General features: G+C 64.8%; 2 protein-coding genes and 2 non-coding genes across 6 annotated transcripts; 3 read left to right on the top strand and 1 right to left on the bottom strand.

Annotated features, from left to right (window-relative positions):
* Positions 1-221: 221 nt before the first annotated feature.
* NOP56 (NOP56 ribonucleoprotein) lies at positions 222-4307 on the top strand. The gene is made up of 12 exons (XM_075148286.1): positions 222-264; positions 464-553; positions 721-835; positions 916-1077; positions 1217-1415; positions 1638-1825; positions 1949-2100; positions 2287-2387; positions 2743-2891; positions 3078-3199; positions 3385-3519; positions 3731-4307. Exons 1-12 carry the CDS (start codon positions 262-264, stop codon positions 3932-3934), a joined length of 1620 nt encoding a protein of 539 aa, XP_075004387.1. The 5' UTR covers positions 222-261; the 3' UTR covers positions 3935-4307.
* LOC142082543 (small nucleolar RNA SNORD56) lies at positions 2935-3005 on the top strand. Its single transcript, XR_012673729.1, has one exon. It is a non-coding gene; the product is annotated as a small nucleolar RNA SNORD56 (small nucleolar RNA).
* On the top strand, positions 3237-3305 carry LOC142082552 (small nucleolar RNA SNORD57). Its single transcript, XR_012673737.1, has one exon. It is a non-coding gene; the product is annotated as a small nucleolar RNA SNORD57 (small nucleolar RNA).
* IDH3B (isocitrate dehydrogenase (NAD(+)) 3 non-catalytic subunit beta) lies at positions 4279-13772 on the bottom strand. Of its 3 annotated transcripts, XM_075148287.1 has the most exons (13): positions 13705-13772; positions 13057-13137; positions 11256-11354; positions 10319-10439; positions 9831-9891; positions 9184-9316; positions 8679-8812; positions 8144-8246; positions 7273-7419; positions 7059-7153; positions 6880-6940; positions 6401-6482; positions 4279-4679 (listed from the first exon to the last, which is right to left on the bottom strand). In XM_075148287.1, the coding sequence occupies exons 1-13, from the start codon at positions 13738-13740 to the stop codon at positions 4279-4281; spliced, it is 1554 nt and encodes a 517-aa protein (XP_075004388.1). In that variant the 5' UTR covers positions 13741-13772. The 3 variants fall into 3 exon arrangements, with proteins under 3 accessions (XP_075004388.1, XP_075004391.1, XP_075004389.1); XM_075148290.1 differs by lacking the exon at positions 6401-6482 and having other exon boundaries at positions 4505-4679; XM_075148288.1 differs by lacking the exon at positions 4279-4679 and having other exon boundaries at positions 4700-6482.
* Positions 13773-13915: the final 143 nt, after the last annotated feature.

Below are 13915 nucleotides of genomic sequence, written 5' to 3' on the forward strand. Positions count from 1 at the left end.
GGGAGGCGCGCGGGCGGCCTCCATTGGCCGGGGGAGCAGGAAGGGGCGGGCGGCCGCGGCACTTACTGCGCGTGATTGGCAGAGGCGGCAAAGGGAGGCGGGACCGCCCCGTTCTCGATCTGATTGGCTGGGGGCAGCTCCGTCGAGGAGCTGCGCTGATTGGTGGGAGGCACGGAGGGGTGGCCGCTGATTGGCCGCGGGCGGGCTGGGCGGGCTTCCGGTGGGGCGCTGCCAGTTCCGGGCGGCGGCGGCGGCGGCAGAATGGTGGGTGTCCGCAGGGCCGGGCCGCCCGCATCCGCCCGCATCGGGCCGGGCCGGGGCCGGCGGGGGCCGGGAATGGGCGTGCGCGGGCTCGGGGCGCCGCGGAGCCTGGGGCCGGGGCTCCTGTGCCGGGGGGGCGCGGGGCGGGCCGGGAGCGGGACCTGCGGCCGCCCCGAGGCCCCGGTGACCGGTGCCGGTGCAGGTGCTGCTGCACGTGCTGTTCGAGCACGCCGCCGGGTACGCGCTCTTCGCCGTGCGGGAGGTGGAGGAGATCAGCCTGCTGCTGCCGCAGGTACGGGCCGGGGAACGGGAGGGCCCGTGGCGGGGAGCGAGTCTGCCCTGCCCGGGGTCGCGGGGCTCGTTCCCGGGTGCTGCCGGCCTCCCCGCCGTCCGGGGGCCATTCCCCGGGGCCGGGTGTTCCGGTGGTCGCCCCGTCCCGCCTGACCGGCCCCCCCGCAGGTGGAGGAGAGCGTCCTCACCATCGGCAAGTTCCACAACGTGGTGAAGCTCGTGGCCTTCGCCCCCTTCAAGTCGGCCCAGAGCGCCCTGGAGAACATCAACGCCGTCTCCGAGGGTGAGCGGGGCGGGGGGGGCGGGATCCCCCCGCGGGGGACGCGCGGGACACGCGGCCCTGCTGACCCCCGCCCCACGCAGGGATCCTCCATGAGGACCTGCGGCTCCTGCTGGAGACTTCCATGCCGGCCAAGAAGAAGAAGGCGCTGCTGGGAGTCGCCGATGCCAAGATCGGGGCCGCCATCCTGGAGGAGCTGGGCTACCAGTGCCAGACCGGGGGGGTCGTGGCCGAGATCCTGCGGGGTGAGTCCGGCCGCCGAGGGGACGGAGGGGACGCCCCGCCAGGGTCCTTGCTCTTCAGGAGCTGGGGGGGCTTCAGGAGGTGGGGGACCCGTTGCCGTCCCTGGGGCTGGCCGGCAGTGAGGGCTCGCTCCCCGCGCAGGGATCCGCCTGCACTTCCACGCGCTGGTGAAGGGCCTCACCGCCCAGTCGGCCTCCAAGGCCCAGCTGGGCCTCGGCCACAGCTACTCCCGGGCCAAGGTGAAGTTCAACGTCAACCGCGTGGACAACATGATCATCCAGTCCATCAGCCTCCTGGACCAGCTGGACAAGGACATCAACACCTTCTCCATGCGCGTGCGGTGAGCGGGGTCCCCGGGGTGGGAGGGCGCGGGGCCGTCTCCCCACGCTTACCGCAGGCAGCTGCCCCTCCAGCTCCCTGTACAGAACGGGGAGGCAGAGCAGCGCCCCGAACGCGGCCCGGCCAGGGCGGTGGTGCCGCGGCCGGACCGTGCCTGGGGGGACACGCGGGGCGAGGGGTGCAGGAGGGGTCGGGCTGCGGTGCTGACGCTGTCTCCCCGCAGGGAGTGGTACGGGTACCACTTCCCCGAGCTGATCAAGATCGTCTCCGAGAACTACACCTACTGCCGGCTGGCCAAGTTCATCGGGAACCGCAAGGAGCTGAGCGAGGAGAGCCTGGAGGGGCTGGAGGAGATCGTCATGGACGGCGCCAAGGCACAGGCCATCCTGGAGGCCTCCCGCTCCTCCATGGGTGCGTGGGGGCAGGCGGGGGCGGCTCCACCAGAGCACCCCACGTCCTGGGGGGCGAGCCGCGGCAAGAGGGGTCCTGCGACCCTGGGAGGTGCTGCTCAGCCCCCGATGCCCGTCTCTCCAGGGATGGATATCTCTCCCCTCGACCTCATCAACATCGAGAGCTTCTCCAGCCGCGTCATCTCGCTCTCCGAGTACCGCAAGGGCCTGCAGGAATACCTCCGCTCCAAGATGAGCCAGGTGGCTCCCAGCCTCTCGGCCCTCATCGGGGAGGTGGTGAGTGCGAACGTGCGCCTGCCCCGGGCTGCCCCAGGCCGCGGAGGTGATGTCTGAGCAAGTCTGTCAATCCACTGAGCCGTCCTGCTGACACCTCTCGCTGCTGATCCCCGGCCTGGGGGCTGCGCGCGGCCAGGAGCTGAGCTCCTGGGGTGGGGGCAGCTGTGACCTCCCCTTCCGTCCCAGGTGGGTGCCCGCCTCATCTCCCACGCCGGCAGCCTGACGAACCTGGCCAAGTACCCGGCCTCGACGGTGCAGATCCTGGGGGCTGAGAAAGCCCTTTTCAGGTACCGCTGCGGGGTGGTTGCGGTGATGGCAGGCCCCTGGGCCGCTGGCTGCGACGCGCCGGGCCCCTGTGGCCTCGGCTGCGTGTGATCGGCCAGCCCCAGTCTCTGAGCGACCACCGTGGCTTTGCGTCTTGCCCGGCGGGGCCTTGTGGGTGCCCGACAGCGGGGCCGCGCCCAGGGACCCCCGGAGGTTAGCGGGGCCGTGGGGGGGAGGCGACCGTCCCGTGGGTCGCGCCGTGCTGCCTGCGGGCGAGACGCGGGGCTGCTGGGGGGGGAGCGGCAGCCGGTGGCGGCTCCGGTCCAGGGGTGCCCTCGGCTCCCGTGCCGCCGCTGACGGCGCCGCCGGCGGTTGCAGGGCCCTGAAGACGCGAGGGAACACCCCCAAGTACGGCCTCATCTTCCACTCCACCTTCATCGGGCGAGCGGCCGCCAAGAACAAGGGGCGCATCTCCCGCTACCTGGCCAACAAGTGCACCATCGCCTCCCGCATCGACTGCTTCTCAGGTGCCCGGGGCGGGCGGGGCACGGGCGGGGGCACGGGCGGCCTCTGCGATGATGGGAATATTTTTCGTCAACAGCATCTCACTGTGTGAATGGTGACGCTTCTGGTCTGAGCAGAGCGTGGGGCGGGGCAGGGCGGGGCAGGTGGGGCGGGGCAGGGTGTGCTGAGCCTCTCTCCTGTCCCCGCAGAAGTCCCCACCAGCGTCTTCGGGGACAAGCTGCGGGAGCAGGTGGAGGAGCGCTTGGCCTTCTACGAGACGGGGGAGCCGCCCCGCAAGAACCTGGAGGTGATGAAGGAGGCCGTGGTGGAGGTGAGGCGGCTGGGGCCGGCGGGCGGGGCCGCGCTGTCGGAGGTGATGTCAAACTGCCACCCTGACCCGCCGTGGAGGGAAAAGACTGATTTAATGAGGCTGATCCGACGGGCGCCGCTGGGCGGGGACGGGCCCTGGGCCGGGAACGGCTGCGGTGCTGAGGAGCTCCCTCTCTCCGCCGGCAGGCGAGTGAGGTGGTGGCCGAGGTCAAGAGGAAGCAGGAGAAGAAGGAGAAGAAGAAGAAGAAGAGGGAGAAGCGGCGGCTGGAGGCCCTGGCTGCGGCCGCAGAGGAGGTGGAGAACTCAGTGCTGGAGACGGAGGTGAGGGCAGGGGCTGCGGGCTGGGTGCCCCCCTGCGAGGAGGCGGCACTGGGCTGGCGCAGCAACGGGTTGCGGTCGTCCCGCAGCCCCGCGGGGTTTGTGGGATGGTGCCGGGGCTTCCGCCCCACAGGGGCGAGGGGGCAGGACCTGGGGCGGCCGCCCAGCTCCCCGCGTCGGGCACGGCTCCTGCTGACCCTGGGTGTCCCCTCAGGAGAACGACATGGAGCCCAAGAAGAAGAAGAAGAAGAAGAAGCAGCAACAGGAGCTGGAGGCTCAGTCGGAGCCAGAGGAGAACGGGCTGGAGGAAGAGGCCTTGCCCAAGAAGAAAAGGAAACTAGCGGCGGAGGCTGACCAGGAGGAGAAGAAGAAGAAAAAGAAGAAGAAGAAGAAGGCCGAGGACTCGGAGGAGGACTAGGGCAGCAGGGCAGAGCTGGAGCCGGGCTGTGCTCCAGCAGCATGGACTCACGGACAGGCAGGTCAGCTCGGCGCGGCCTCTCTGGCCACTGGCGTTTCCTGGCAGCTGCGTGCCCGGCAGTGTAACGTGGCGGGCGGACGCATTAAAGGCGTTTTGGCACCTGGTGCTCTGGGTGAGTCCCTTTGGCCCGGCCAAGGCGCCAGCAGCCCCGGGGCAGCGCTCGAGCCTCGCTGTGCCTTGCGCAGCGTCGCCTCCTCGAGCCCCCCCGTGGCCCCTTCCCGTGGGGTGGCTCGGGCTGCGCCCCAGCCCGCGTGGGGCAGGAAACCGCTCGGTGTGACTGAACCTCAATAAAGGGCTGAGGTGGTTGTTGGTCCTCTTCCGTCTTGTTCTGCTGCAGCTGAAGGGGCGTGGGCAGGGGCTGCAGGGGGCCCCGGCGGGGCTTTGCCTCCCCTCGCCCGGGCGGGAGGTGACCACACTGTCCCCGCTCCTGGCACAGCGGCTGCACCTTTGTGCTGCCGCAGCCATCCTTCCCCGGCTTGGCTGGGAGCGGCGGGAAGAGATGGGGCCGTGCGTGTTTGGAGGCGCCCCGTCATGCTGCAGAGGCTGCTTTTATTAGAGGGAAGCGATAAATTACCGGGCGGGAGCAGGGAGGACGAGGCGAGGGGCCCTAGACATCCAGAGCAGCTATCACGGCTTGGGTGAAATCCAGGGACGTGGCGTAGCCCCCCATGTCCGCTGTGCGCACCTGCAAGGAGAGGGGAGCGTTAGCCAGGAGGGAGGGGGGGTCCCTGCAGCATGGCGGGGACCCCCTGGCCTCGTGCTGGGCGCTGTCGCTGCAGGACCGGGGCCCCCTGAGGCCCTTCGCAGCCCTGGCTAGGAGGGTCCCCGAGGAGCGTCCCTGCACCCCAGCGAGGCGGAGGAGGAGGTGCGATGGGGAGCTGAAGACGCCCGGCCCCACGCCCGTCCTGCCCCACGCCAGCCGAGGGCCGCATCGGCCGCCCTGCGCGTTGGCGCACCCGTCTGCGCTTGGGCGTGTGGCGGGGTGGGTCCGTGCACGAGTGCTGGGCCTCTGGTTCCAGCACGGCGCCCCAGCTGCCTCGGCCCCACGGGGGGCTCTCAGCGAGCCCCCACCGCAGGAGGTGGTCAGTAACTGCCCCTCTGCCAGCGCCTGCTTCCAGGCGGGCTTCGATGGGGGCAGGAATTGAAGCAGCAGAGGATTTCGTGGCAGCCCTCCCTGCGCAGGGCTGTACCCCAGCAGGCTGGAGGGGACGGTGAGGGGCTGGTGGTGGCGGTGCAGGCCCAGTGCTGAGCCCTGTGCTCGCTGCCAGCCCGGCCTCTGGCCCCGGCCAAGCGCCCTCGGCAGCTGCCCCGGCTCCCCCAGGGCCGCGCTGGTGCAGGGGCCCAGCCAGGTGGGGAACAGCAGCTGGGCCGGGCAGGGGTGGAGGGGGTGCTGGACCCTTTATTTGCAAACACGAGTACAAAGCACAGCATTAAATACACGTCCCAGTCGCTCTCTCACGCACACAGCGCCCAGCCCCGTGTGCCAGGGCAGAGCTTCCGTGGTCCCACCAAGCACTTCTGCAGCCCAGCCCCACGCCGCTGCCGGTCCCCGGCCCCCAGGGAGCCAGGTGGGCTCCCACCACTGGGCAGAGCGCTCGGGGTGCCAGCGTGAAGGAGTGCAGCAGTTTGGATGGTCCTGGGCTCTGCCTGCTGCAGGGCAAGCATTTGCCCTGCCCGGGGTGGCCGAGTGTGGAGCCCTGTGCTCACCAGGCCGCGCCCCGGCTCTCAGGAACCAGCCACAAACTCACAGCGGGGGCAAAGAGAGCAGCCCCCCGCCCCCAGCCTGCACCGGCTCCCAGCAGGCAGGAGCTGACAAAGCCTCACAGCCGCCGCCTCTCCCTACCCAGGGGATTGTGCCGGAAAGGGGAACCTCGCGCTGCGCGAGCAGCTTCCCCTCCGGCGCTCCTGGATGCGGGGCCTCAGCCCTGTGGTCCCGTTATTGCTAAAGCCTCTGTGGGCAGGAGAAGGCTCCTACAGCAACCGTGGTCCCGCTCTCCCGGGGAGCTGCTGCCGAGCTTGGGGCGCTGCCCGTTCACCCCCGAGTCGCCCCAGCAGGCCCCGCGATCCGCACTGCCCTCCTTGCACGGAGGGCACGGCGGAGACGCAGCCCACGCGAACCGGAGGGACCCCGGGGGTCCTCACTCGGAACGGAGCCCTGCCCTCGGTCCCTCCAGCAATCCCCACTGGCGGTGACTGGGGGTGGTTACTGGGTTCTGGGCTGGGTGGGAGCAGAGCCTCCCTCCTCCTCCTCCTCCTCCTCCCGCGGGGCACCAGGGACCCTCTGCCAGGGCGAGCTGCGCCGGGCGGGAAGGGGGAAGGACACGCTGCGGGCTGTAAGCTACGGGAAGCTGCTGCAGGGTGCAGTGACGTCCCCGAGGCCCCGGGGCGAGCGGGGTTCCTAGGCACCATAGTGGGGGTGCAGGTTGTCAATCACAGACTTCACGAAGTCAGAAGTGGTGGAGTAACCGCCCAAGTCCCGTGTCCGAACCTAAAAATCCAACACAGGGAAGGGGAGAAACAAGGGAGAAACGTGATCGTGAACCGAGTGAAATGACTGCGAGAAGGGAGAGGAGAGCAGCTTCCCTCTGCGCACCCTGCCAGAGACCCCGGCGGGGCGGCACGTGAGAAAGAGGCCGTCTGACGTCCCCCAGCCCTGCCCCAGCCAGCACCGCCACGGGCAGCAGGAGCAACCCCCGCGGCAGGCGCGGAGGGGCTGACTGCAGCCGACTACAGCCACAGCTGCACGCACACAGGTTTCTGAGCTGGAACCGGGTGAGGAGGTCCGAGACTCGCACTTGTCCGTCAGGGAGAACGCAGAGCAGCTCGCTACCACGAACACTCACACAGCTACAGACACGCGGCAAGGCCGGCTGCCCGACACTCACTTTTCCGACTTTGATCACCTTCTTCACCGCATCCGCGATCAAATTGGAGTGAAATTCCAAGCTGGTGAGAGGAAAGGAGCCGCAGGTCAGTCCCTCGTCAGCCCCCGCTGCCCAGACGCCCCGGCAGGGCCGAGGCAGCGCTGCCCACCCCACCGCACCCCCACGTGAAAGGCACCTACTTGAGATGCCGCAGCATGTTGGCGGCCGAGAGCAGCATGGCAGTGGGATTGGCGATGTTCCTGCCCACGGCCTGGGCGAAGGGGTGGCGGGCGCCCTGCGGGAGGAGAAGCCACGGTGACAGACCGTCTTCCACACCCCTGTCCCCAGCAGCCCCCCGAAGAACCCGGGGTGCTGGTCCGGCACAGCGTCCTCCGGGGAGCCGAGACTCCTCACCATCTCGAACACGGCGTACTCGGCGCTGTAGCTCTCCCCTGGAACCACGCCAGCGCCGCCCACCAAGCCGGCTGCCAGGTTATCGATGATGTTGCCGTAGAGGTTCGGCATGACCAGGACGTCGAACTGGTAGGGGTTCTGCACCAGCTGCACGGAGGGAACAGGAGGATGTGAGGCCCCGCACACCCAACACGGGCTGCAGGCAGCTCGACAGCCTCGGGACAGGGCAGGGTACACGAATCCGGTGTAGCAGCAGAACCCACAGTATCTGAAAACATCCCCAAACTGTGCTCAAGTGACAGCCGGGAGCATGGGGAGCCCTGCTGAAACGGCTTGGAAGCCACAGACCTACGTCACCTGGCAGAGTTTTGCAAGCCCAGATGAGACACAGTTGCGCCAGGGGAGGTTTAGATTGGACATTAGGAAAAATTTCTTCACCCAAAGTGTTGTCAAGCACTGGAACAGGCTGCCCAGGGCAGTGGTGGAGTCACCGTCCCTGGGGGTATTTAAAAGAGGTGTAGACGTGGCACTTAGGGACGTGGTTTAGTGGTGGACTTGGCAGTGCTGGGTTAACGGTTGGACTCGATGGTCTTAAAGGTCTTTTCCAACCTAAATAATTGTGTCCTTCTACGATTCTAAATGCCCCTGCCACCTTCAGTCCCTGCGGCTCCTGCCCTCGCCTGCAGCAGAGCAGGGAGAAGGCTCCTGTCTTGTGCGAGCAGCAAACCGCAGGCCAGGGCGGCCACCTGGACCCGCCAAGCTGTCAGCCGCAGCAGCTTTTCAGGTTTCAGGTCTTTACGGCTTGGCGCAGCAGGCCCAGCAGCAGCAGGCGGTGCAGAGCGGCTCTGGGGCAGGGGAGCGGGATCCTCACCTGCATGCAGCAGTTGTCAATGATCATGGTGTCAAATTTGATCTTGGGGTACAGTTCTGCCACTTCTTCACAGCACTGCAGGAAGAGCCCATCGCCTAATTTCCTGCGAGACAAGAAACACATCAAAGGGTTTGCAGGACAGCAGTGAAACCATTACAGGTAATCCAATAGCGACTGGCGTCCCACCGCAGCAGGGCAGGGGAAGGCAGGCAACCCTAGAGCACCCCACCCCTCGGCACAGCCGCAGGTGGTGAAATCGGGGCCCAGGGGGAGCAACGAGGGATCAGCTTCCAATGCCAGAGCTTTTCCCCTTCTCAGCTGGCAGCCTCCAGGCTGCCGCTGTCAGGCCTCATGCTGGAGACGGGACCGTACAGAGAGGAAAAAACACTATTCCCAGGGAAAGCCCAGCCTCCTGGGGCCAGACTGGCGTTGCTCTGATCGGGATCAAAGCCGAGAGCAACAAGGTCCGAGACGTGACAGCGGTCGCGTATCTGACCATCAGACAGCGCTGCAAACCCGCCCCTGCGGCACTCACATAATGTTGGCTTTGTGCACAGCCGTGACCTTCGAGCGGCCTTTTTTGGTGGCGTAGTCGAAGGCGAACTTAGCAATACGCTGGGACTTGGCCCGGGTGATGATCTTCAGGCACTCGATGACTCCCTTTGCACTCTGGACAGGAAAGGGAGCGTGAGCAGCCGGCGCGTGCGCCGCGCAGCCCTGCACCCTGCCTCGCCTGCCCGCACCACGCCGACACGTTGACGGTTGGACACGATGATCTTAGAGGTCTTTTCCAACCTTAATGATTCTGTGATTCTACGACAGTCCCAGCACTTCGAGACAGAGACGAGGTGGTTTCCCTGACGCTGGATCACCCCCCGTCAAGAGGTTCCTTAATACCCACGTCCCTTTATTCTGGCATCATCCCTCCTGCAGCCCATCGCTGTCCTCGTTGGGTCTGTGTGTATTCACATCCCTAAATACCCTCCTGATTCCATCACGGTCGCTCAGAGCGCCCGCGTGCGCGAGGGAGGCTGCCGTACCTCGTGTTCCAGAGAGCTGTACTCCCCTTCCGTCTGCTCACGAATGATCACGAGGTCCAAGTTGTTGTGGCGCGTTTTATAGCCTGGCAAGCTCTTCACATGGACAACGTTTGCGAACAAGTCTAATTTGCGCCTGCGAGAGAAGCAGCAGCAGAGTCAGCTTTTCATCACAGGCTATTTCTGGGGCAGCAACTACTCCCTGCAAGTACTGGGGTAACAGCTGGCGATGGTGCAAACAGCTCCCCGCCTCCTAAGACGCCTTCCCATTGCCTTCCCTATCTGTCTGTCTGTCTGTCTATCCATCCACCTTCCCCCCCACAGATCCCAGCCACACCTCGTCACAGCACGGCACCGAGGACCCTCTGTCAAAGCACCACTGTCCGTTTCCCAGCCACCCACCCCTCCTCCCCAGGGCCCCCAAGGAAGCAGGCAGCAGGATCACACCCAACAGAGGCGGCTCCTGGCCCTGGCAGCTCCCTCAGGATCTTTTGCTTCCCGATAACAGACTGATTTCCCATCTGCCCTGGACCCGCGTCCTTCAGCCCCCGGTTCAGTGGCAGAACACCACGACCAAGCGCAGTGCGGTTTTCCCAACGACTGCCGTGTCGGTGCGCAGCCCGCGCAGCCGAGCAGGGGAGCGGGCTCACCTGAGCCTCATGTCGTACGAAGCCAGCTCGCCCTTGTACTCCATGGGGGTGTGGATCTTGCCTGCGGGACAACAGCGAGCAGGAGTAAGAAGACAGAGCACGGAGCGCGCCGACAGCCGCCAAGGACATCGCCTGAACCCGGGCGACAGGGCAGCCAGGGTCGGGGCAGGGGGTGCCTCGAGATCCTCAGCCGAATGCGGAGACTGATCTCTCGCTACGCGGGGCCCTGACGAGGCCCTTCGCTTCTCTGGGCCATACCAGGAGAGCTCGTTTCAGAAGCAGAAGCCGGATACAAGCTCCCCTTTGATAAGTTCAGCAAGTACTTCAGTAATTTGCTGCTTAGCTTAAAGACAGCCTGCTTCCTTCTCCAGGCCCTAACCACAGAAATTCCTGCCCTCTGAGAGCACCTAACGGCGTTTGAGATACGGCAACATTTCCTGCAGGCAGAGCAGAGCTAGGACAGACAGACAGCTAGCGCCAGGCCTCACCTATAAGGGCCACTTTGCTTTCCTTCATAGAGTCAACCACCTCATCCAGTTTTTCTTCCGACGCCATGTTCTGCACCTCACTCAGGTGATGCTCATCGAAGACCACAGGCACGCTGGCAGCCTGCGCGGGAGAGCAGAGAAAGAGCCGCCGCCCCGTCGGATCAGAGACTCGGCTACACGTCACAGAGGGCGCCGACAGGGGCTCGGAGCGCTGGGACGTGACGCCTTAAACCAGCCAGACTGCCTGCTCAGTGAGAAGAGGGAACCCGGACCTCTGCTCCAACGCAACAACGATGTTTTCTGTCACCTTTAATGCCAGGACTCCCCTTCCTACTGTAATTATAGTTTCAGCCACATAACCGGTACCGTGGCAGACACCCCCACGTTTGCTGCCTTTGACGTGACAGAACTTGTGTGTTAGAAGACAGAACTATCAACTACGGCCTTCCTCCTCGAGTTCTGATGTCGCTGCCTGAGAGCAGGGCTCATCACAGATGAGGAAGGAGGACACAAGGACAAGAAGGGTTCTGGACAGCCGGACAGTGACAGCCCTGCGGCCACGCTCCCGACAGGAGCAGTGAGGATGGCCTGTGCCCCCCCTGTCACCAGCCCGGAGAGCATCAGTGCTTGCTGCTGCCTCAGCAGAGGGCAAGGACCGAGCGGGCGACGGTCCCAGATCCGCTGGCTCCAGGACACAGTCCCAGGCTGGGAATATCTTCACGCTGAAGAACGAGACAGTTTGCAAGACTGCTGCTCGCAGTGAACCTATTCATGGGAAGGGTGAGAGCCCAGGGTTTTCACAACCGGCTCTCTCCTGCGCCGGAGGAGACAGACAGGTGGGTCCTGGAGGGCCTCTGGATCAGCGGCGTCTTTAACCAACCCTGCAGCTCCTCCCCTCCCCGCCCACCCCGCCCCAGCGAGGGGCAGGAGCCGTTACCTTGAACACCTCCTTGACGGCGTGCATGAGCTCCGGGCCCACCCCGTCCCCGGGCAGCATGGTGACCTGGAACGTGCTCTCAGACTTCGCGTTTTCTGACTGCACAGAAAGCGAAGAAGAGTCAGACCTTCCGCTGCACCCCAGAGCCTAATCCAAACAGGACCCCCAACCTGCGCGCGGCGAGCTAGAGGAAGGTTACTTACAATGTGAACAGCCGCACCCATAGCACAGCTTTTAGCAACGCAAATTTACTGCAGTACTACCAGCGAGCTTTAACTTAAAGAGCTGCTGCTCCTGTGTTGTTCTGAACGCACCGCGCAGCACAGGCAGCCGATATCCTGTGACCCACGGGCAACCAAAGGCCCTTTCCTCAAACAGCAGTTCCAGGTACGATCTCTCCCTCTGTGCGGCAGAAATCCTTACTGGGAGCTAAGAGCACAATCTCACATTGTTAAATTTTCCCTCGTTTCTACTTCCCGTCCTCAGGACCTCCTAAGCCTTCCTCTGCAACAGCCTCATCTTCCTGTTGCATTCACATTGTCTCACGGCTTTTTTTTTGGTCCTGAAGACAAAATCAGTCTCAAAGATAATTTTTGAGACGATCCACAGGCGATCCACCTCTAAATCAATGCTGCTGGCTCCCCGCCATAGCTGCCGCCTGTTTTCACGCAGTCCTTTTACTAATCCCCATCTCCTTTAGCAAGTAATTCCCTGCACAGAGCTGACCTCCAGGCACGAGACTTCACAGAACCAGCCTGAGGGACCAGAAGTCACAGTCAGAGACAAGAACTGCACCCAACAGTGTAATCGGACAACAAAAAGAGTAAACAAGCAGCAACGCTGTATGACGTGGGAAACGCACGTGTGTCAGTGACGTGAAGCGTAGGCAAACGGTGATCACGGACAGGCAAAATGAAAGAGCAAGTGGGAAAAGAAAGACGAGATAGTCTTTACTTTTGATTTTTAGTATCTTGGAATCAAGTCCAGGGCAGAAAGCCTCGCCTACCTAAATTTCAAGCAGCAGCAAAGCATTTGCAGAGGGAACCGCGGCACAGGCCCCAGCTCAGGGTCACAGGAACAGTCTCAGTGCTGAGCCCTTCCCGAGTGTCTTAAATAATAACATAAGACACCTTCGCTTATAAATGGGAACACACCATCCTGCCGGTCTGAACGCAACAAACACGATGGTAATTCGCTACCTGGCACCTGGGTTGTTTCTTTCACCCTTAGTTCCACGGAAAACAACTCATCGCTCCATCACAACTCTTACTTCCTGGCCACAGAGTCTGAATAATGCTTGTACGTGCTAAGCGACTGCTCGCTCTCGCCTTATTCAATCTCTAATAATTACTGCGCTATTTTCTCTATTATTTTATGTTAACTACTACACGTAGCCACAGTAAATTTAGAATTAAATGGCAAGGACCGGATCAAAAGGATTTTCCCCGCTGCTATCAATGCTTCACTCTGGCTAGTGGTTTTAGCTGTACCAGCACACAAACTCTTGCCATCGCGACCATGCCAGCAGCCCTCCGCGCTCAGGCGAGGCTGAGCCGGGAGCCAGAGGGCCGGAGAGGAACCTCCGAGGAAGGAGGGCGCGAGGCCGGAGAATACGCAAGGAAACCTGCTTCCACCAAGCGGAGCCTGCCCGGCAGCATTTCCACCACCCCGGGACCGCTGCTGCCCGCCCCTCGCTCTCCCCCGTTCCCCTCCTCCCACGGCAGCTCCACACCCTGCAGTGAGTGCCAGGGGCCGACCGCGCTCAGGGTGGGCCCGGGGGCACCGGGACGCCCGCTCTCACCTTGGCCCGCGGGATCTGCTGGAGGGCGGCGGAGGCACGCAGGCCCCTCCACGCCCCGAGGCTCTGGGCGCGCAGGAGACCCTGGGGCGCAGGCAGTCGGAAGGTGAGACACCCCAGCCTGGATGCGTCCCCCACCCCCAAACCCAGACCGACCCCTTGGTCTGGGTTGGCCCCCCCACCCCCTGCACATTCCTCCCAGCCCAAATTAACCCTCCCGGCCCAGCCTGGCCCCGCAGCCCCCAGCCCCAACACCCCCCAGCCCAGATCTTACACCCCGTCCCAGGCTGACCCCCCCAGCCCAGACCGACCCCTCACGCCCCAAGCCAGATGCCCCATCTAGTCTGACCCCCCCGATCCAGACGGACCCCTCGCCCCTGGAGCCCCGACCTTAACCCCATCCCAGATCGGCCGCCCCCATCCAGACCAAACCCTCACCCCCAGCCCACACCCCCATCCCGCCTGAGCCCCCCCAGCCCAGACTGACCCCCCTAGGCCAGCCCAACGCTTCACCCCCCAGCCCACAACCCCATCCCGTCTGACCCCCCCAGCCCGGACCAACGCTCGCGACCCAGACCCCCCCGTTCAGTCTGATCCCCCCCGCCTCCACGACTGACTCCCCCACCCCAGGCCGACCCCCGCCCCTCTCACCCTGGCGGCCGCCCGTCCCAGGCTCAGCGCCGCCATCTTGCCGCCCTACAATGCACCGCGGCTGCGGCACTGCGGGAGCACGTGTGGCGGGAGGGGCGGGGCCCAGGGGCGAGCCCTGCAGCGCCCCCTGGCGGGCGGGCGGCCCATGGGCGGGACATTCCCGACACCCCCCCGAGACCCCCCAAGGACCCCCCCAGGGCACCCTCGGGAC

This window comes from Calonectris borealis, chromosome 4, assembly GCF_964195595.1.
Source record: "Calonectris borealis chromosome 4, bCalBor7.hap1.2, whole genome shotgun sequence".
In the NCBI taxonomy this organism is placed as follows: domain Eukaryota; kingdom Metazoa; phylum Chordata; class Aves; order Procellariiformes; family Procellariidae; genus Calonectris; species Calonectris borealis.